Source organism: Plecotus auritus (genome assembly GCF_963455305.1).
Source record: "Plecotus auritus genome assembly, chromosome: 8".
Lineage (NCBI taxonomy): Eukaryota > Metazoa > Chordata > Mammalia > Chiroptera > Vespertilionidae > Plecotus > Plecotus auritus.
This window is the reverse complement of record NC_137782.1, coordinates 35,743,558-35,749,557: the sequence shown is the minus strand read 5'-3', so window position 1 is coordinate 35,749,557 and position 6,000 is coordinate 35,743,558. Positions and strand designations below refer to the sequence as shown.

The following is a 6,000-nucleotide window of genomic DNA, read 5'->3' as shown; positions in this document are numbered from 1 at the left end:
AATGTTAACAAAGATTTATTAAAAGAACTTGAACTAAGCCAATGAATTCAGTGTACATTTTAAACTATTTAATAGAGGTATTTGTTGTACATGTGGTTTTAGTTTAACAAACACAAAATTTCTCTATGAAAACACAACCTGAGTTGGAAATGAAATCTGAAGAAATTTTAATTCACAAAAATAACTCTTCAAAATATAAGCAATGATTGATCCGAATTGAGGCGTTTCCCTGAAGTTCAGGGCTCAAACCCAGGACAGGAATGAGGGAAAACTCCTTGTAGGTCAAAAGCTCTGCTGAAGTCATAGGATTGCACTTGCAGGCCCTTAATCAGAGCGAGCTTTCTCAGACAGCCCCGGAAGGAGGTCTTGCTGCTCAGGCAGTTTTGCTTTACATCAGCTGTTTGGGAAAGAAGTCCTGGTTGATTTTGGTAAATGACATGGACAACACAATAAGAACAAAAACTCAACTGGTTTTTATATCAAAATTAGAATATTCCTCCACACATGTGGCTTCTGTGATAAGTCAACGAAAACTTAGCATGTAATAATTTAAAGGCATAGTTGTGACTTAAAATGTCATAAGAGGTATTTATTTTATCATTTGTAACAGTGAATTGGAACTTCTGAAAATGCATAATTCTAACCCAAAACCGATGTGAGAGGATAAGACAGGTATTTGTCTTCTAAAATGATTATCCACCCAAATATGATTACTTATAATGGGACTCATCTAAGGTGACTTGCCTCAGTAAACCCCCCTCCCCCCCCCCCCCCAGCTTCCTTTGCATCACATCCAATATTCTCCAGGTCTTACCTAATCATCAATTTACATGTGTATTTTATTTTAATTTCCCAAGAATTCCTAGGTATTTGAAATAGCCTTTCTAAAACGGTAAAGGATTTGTTACCAAACAATGTATTATTTTTAATCCCTAGTCTGTATCCATCTGAATTAAGGCTTCCCCTAGCGACAATGCCCTGGAAAGTGAAAGAGCAGAGCTGACACCCGTACGTACCGGGATAGCCGCCAACATAAATGGGATTGTTGGTGTCCACTGAGGTGGACTGGATGTGTGGACTTGCAGCATGAACGGCGTTCCCATCCACAACCAGCACCACGCGGTGCTTGCTTTTGTTCGCTTGCAGTGTGTGCCATTTTCCATCACAGAGAGTATTGGGAGCTTTGGGCTCGTATGTGGCTGTTATCCTACCAGCACCATTGTTAACATGAAACAAGAGCTAAACAACAGACACAAGCAAATATCTTAGTGAAGCTTTCCATATTTAAGGAACACAGTCCATGTCTATAAATCACTTTAAGTGGATAAAATACTGGCCTTTTGCCAAAAAGGAGAGCAAACTAAAAAATAAACACTTGTTTTTAAAAATAGCCTCTTAAAGAATTCAGATGCTATCCTATCCCTGAAATTTCAGAAAGGGCAACGGCCACCTCCCCTGGGAATAAGGCTGAGCCACCACCGAACAGCACTGTGTCCTCAAGTCGATTCCCCCTTTTCAGGACAACAGGAGCTGATGGATTTACTGAGGGTGTCAGTTCCTAGCACCTATGGAGCAACATTTACTAACTCCCTCTGACAAACTACAGATGCTCCACCACAACCACAACAAGTGGTAACAAAAAAACTAAGACCTGAAAGAGATGGGAGGGAAGGATTATAAACATACTGTTGTAGGGTTCTTATGTTATACTAGAGGCCCAGTGCACGAAATTCATGCACAGGTAGGGTTCCTAGTGGCTGCCAGCTGCTAGCTGGGGCCTCCCTTAGCACCCACCTTGGCCTGGTGCTACCCGCTCACTTGCTCCACCATCCCGCCACAGTCCTGCTCTCATCGGGGCCCATCGGGGCTGGCAGCACCTCCACTGCTGCCCGCTGCCAGCACTGTGTTGCTGATGCCCACCATGTTCTGTGCTGCTCCATGGTGGTCAGTGCAGGTCTAACTCCTGGTTGGTCGAACTCCCATGCGTGGGGAAAATTTGCATATTAGCCTTTTATTATATAGGATGTGAAGCTACTCAGTATTATTTCAAGGTAGATTGTGACAAATTAAAGATGTATATCATAAACCCAGGGGCAACCACTAAAAATGTTTTAAAAGAACAATAAAATAAGCCAGTAATGGAGGTAAAATACGGTACATCAAACATTACAATTTTTGCAACTATTACACTATGGAGAGTGGCTACAGTGTTTGGACAGGTTCAAGCCTGGGACTAATGAGAGGGCATGATCCTCTCGTGGCAAAGCCATATGCAAGTCCCAGCAAAATTATAGCTAAAGGCCAGAGTAGTTGTAAGGTTGACCTTATGGTTCGAACCTGTGGTCCCACGTGGCTGAGTGATATAGGCTGTGGGAAGTGCAGTAAGTAAACAAAGCTTGATCAGGTGCATGTAACTGAGGAGATGTGAAACCCACAAGAACATTGTAACCACGCCCTTACTTTGCCTCGTGGAATCCTATATAATAAAGAGGTAATATGCAAATTGACCAGCACTCCAACACACAAGATGGCCACCCCCATGTGGTCAAAGATGGCCACCCCCATGTGGACACAAGATGGCCGCCACAAGATGGCCATCAGGGGAGAGCAGTTGTGGGTGATTAGGCCAGCAGGGGAGAGCAGTTAGGGGCAATCAGGCCTGCAGGGGAGGGCAGTTGGGGGGTGGGGACCAGGCCTGTATGGGAGGGCAGTTGGGGGGGGGACCAGGCCTGTAGGGGAGGGCAGTTAGGTGCAACTAGGCTGGCAGGGGAGGGCAGTTAGGGGCAATTGGGCCGGGAGGGGAGGGCTGTTAGGGGAGACCAGGCTGGCAAGGGAGGGAAGTTAGGGGTGACCGGGCCAGCAGGGGAGGGCAGTTGGGGGTAACCAGGCTGGCAGGGGAGGGCAGTTAGGGGTGACCAGGCCTGCAGGGGAGGATAGTTAGGGGTGACCAGGCCTGCAGGGGAGGGCAGTTGGGGGCAACCAGGCTGGCAGGGGAGGGCAGTTAGGGGCAACCAGGCTGGCAGGGGAGAGCAGTTAGGGGCAACCAGGCTGGCAAGGGAGGGAAGTTAGGGGTGACTGGGCCAGCAGGGGAGGGCAGTTAGGGGCGACCAGGCTGGCAAGGGAGGGAAGTTAGGGGTGACTGGGCCAGCAGGGGAGGGCAGTTGGGGGCAACCAGGCTGGCAGGGGAGGGCAGTTAGGGGCAATCAGGCTGGCAGAGGAGGGCAGTTAGGGGCGACCAGGCTGGCAAGTGAGGGAAGTTAGGGGTGACCGGGCCAGCAGGGGAGGGCAGTTGGGGGCAACCAGGCCTGTAGAGGAGGACAGTTAGGGGCAACCAGGCCAGCAGGGGAGGGCAGTTAGGGGCAATTGGGCTGGCAGGAGAGCAGTTAGGCATCGATCAGGCTGGCAGGAGTGGTTAGGGGCAATCAGGCAGGCAGGCAGGCAAGTAGTTGGGAGCCAGCAGTCCTGTATTATGAGAGGGATGTCCGACTGCCCGTTTAAGCCCAATCTCACTGGGATCGGGCCTAAACGGGCAGTCGGACATCCCTCGAGGGGTCCCAGATTGGAGAGGGTGCAGGCTGGGCTGAGGGACACACACACACACACACACACACACACACACACACACACACACTCACACCCACCCATGCATGAATTTCATGCACCGGGCCTCTAGTCTGACTATAAAATAAAGACTTGGCTTGCAGGCTGTAGTGCTGTCTCTCCATCAGAGAGGGCAGTGCCCCACCTAGCGCCCAGCTTTATTCTCTTGTCTGTCTTTTCTAAATCCTTCACTGCCCCCTCTCAGGTTCACCCATGGCCGCTTGCCACATTACACTTCTGATAACATTTTTTAAATGTCACATAATTTTCAAAATCCTTTTGAAGTACAGATGAGGAAAAAAGTTGGCTATAAGCCACAGGGTAGAGCGCAGCAATATGATGTAGAGGCAGTTTTGTTTGGACATGATGGTGAAGTAAGAAGGACAAGAGGTGAAGCAAGAGATCAGATGACTTTCTTCTATTCTCCCACCCCTCATTTAGGATCTCCTAGGAACCAAAACCCTTCTGGGGAGTAAGCAGGAAATACTAGAAACAAGAGGTAAGTATGGGGGAATCTAGAGCATAGAGACTTGTTCCTTGTTTTTCCAGGAGGCATTAGTGCAAGAAGAGCCAAGCATGTTAGTCCCAAACAACTTGAGTTGACCACAGTGCAATAGAAATGGTGGCAGAAAGGGTAGAGAGAGGACCCTAGTCCACCACCCTGACTCCCCATGTCTTATGAGTGGCAGGATAGACATTCCCAGGTTTTCATAGGACCTTCCGGGAGATACAGAAGGTGGCCGAAGATGAAGAGGCAGCAGTGCCTGTGACAGCTGGGATGGGAAGCCTGGTCTACAAGGGGCATTGGCCAAATGTCCAGGAGCAGTCTCCCTGCACTGGCAACGTGGAGACCTCAGACTGCTCCCACAGCCACCAGGCCAATGCACAAAGACAGGCTGCGACTGGAGATCTGGAAAGTCCTTATACCTCATCAGCTGTCGGGAGAGAGCATACGGAAAAGAAAAAGGCCAGTTGACGCTCCCTTCCCCTGGATCTAGTAAATAAAGCACACCTGAATAGACTTGAAGGGGAGAGGAAGAATGAGAACTGGCAGAAACTCTGAAGGAGACAGTTTTAAAACAGAAGAGACTAAAGTACTATTAATTATTGAGATCATTTTGTTCCCAACATGAAGACTGGAGCCTGAAAAGCAAGAGCAGAATACTTATAGAAAAAAAAAAATTGTTTTTTGCATTAAAAAAATTAAACTGTGGTACATCATCCCATGGAATACTCTGCAAATAAATAGAAATGAACTATTGGTACATATAACAACCCAGCTAAACCACCAGGCAATGAGGCTGAGTTGAAAAGACAATCTCAGTAGGATACATACTGCATGACTTCATTTGTATAACAATCATGAAATATTAGATAAAGAATAGATCAGTGGTTGCCAGGGGTTAGGATGCAGGGAGAAAGTCAGAAGGGTAGCTCCAGGGAGACTGTAGTAATGGTACAATTAAGGGTCTTGATTGTGGTGGGGGGTATCTGAAGCTACACATATGGTAAAACACATACATGTATAACTGGCTCAACTTAAGCTCAGTGGATTGTGCCAATGCCAGTTTCATGGATTTGAGGTTGCACTAGAATTATGCAAGATGCTGCCACTGAGGAGCCAGGGCAAAATGTGAAAGAGGACCTTTCATTGCAACTTCCTATGCATCTAATTATTTCCAAAAAAAATTAGGAAAAATGGAGCATCCATTCAGCAACTTAGTTTCAAATTGTTCAGGAAAAAAAGTTGTTTGTATTATAGTTGCAGTTTTGCTTTAAATTCAAACTTAAATTTATAAATAAGTTCTTTAAAAGTATTTTAGGCCTAGAGGCCCGGTGCACAAAATTCATGCACGGGTAGGGTCCCTAGGTCTGGCCTTCAATCGGGGCTGATAAGGTTCCCTGCCTCCCCGCCTACCTGCCTCCTCTTTCCCTCGCTCCCTCAGCGCCCTGCCGCCCCCTGGTCGTCAGTGCATGTCATAGCAAGCGATCGAACTCCCGGTCTCCTGGTTGAACTGCTAAGGGGACACTTTGCATATTAGCCTTTTATATATATAGATTATCTATTTTTTTTAATATTGAACCTTTTCTCCATTCCATTGAAGTGTGGGTCTAGGTATTTCTACTGTTTCTCAACTGCACTTATCTCAGACCCCGGGGCAAAGGGTGACTTGATGGAGATGAGCACCTACCTTGCCATTCACAATCTCTAATCCAATGGCATCCACTTTGGCGCTGCTGATCCCCAGGAGGACGCCATTCTCTGAGGAGGTACGAAACTCAAGTGTGATGTTCACATCTGAACGCACTTTGTAGCCTTCTTTGACTGAAAAACACAAGGAGAGCCTGAGTTATGGGTGAGTCCTGCCCGGCCTAAGAAGGCTCAGGTTGGAGAGACCC

The 6,000-nt window shown here is 47.2% G+C and overlaps 1 protein-coding gene across 1 annotated transcript in view; it reads right to left on the bottom strand.

The window, feature by feature from the left end:
- Positions 1 to 6,000, bottom strand: part of LAMA1 (laminin subunit alpha 1) — a gene marked incomplete at its 5' end in the record, with an annotated part of 154,073 nt that continues 148,073 nt past the window's right edge. The window contains 3 exons of the mRNA XM_080683787.1: positions 1 to 397; positions 1,017 to 1,239; positions 5,793 to 5,926. Of these exons, the coding sequence (XP_080539913.1) occupies positions 237 to 397; positions 1,017 to 1,239; positions 5,793 to 5,926 (518 nt within the window). The 3' untranslated portion in view covers positions 1 to 236. The remainder of the gene's footprint in view (positions 398 to 1,016; positions 1,240 to 5,792; positions 5,927 to 6,000) is intronic.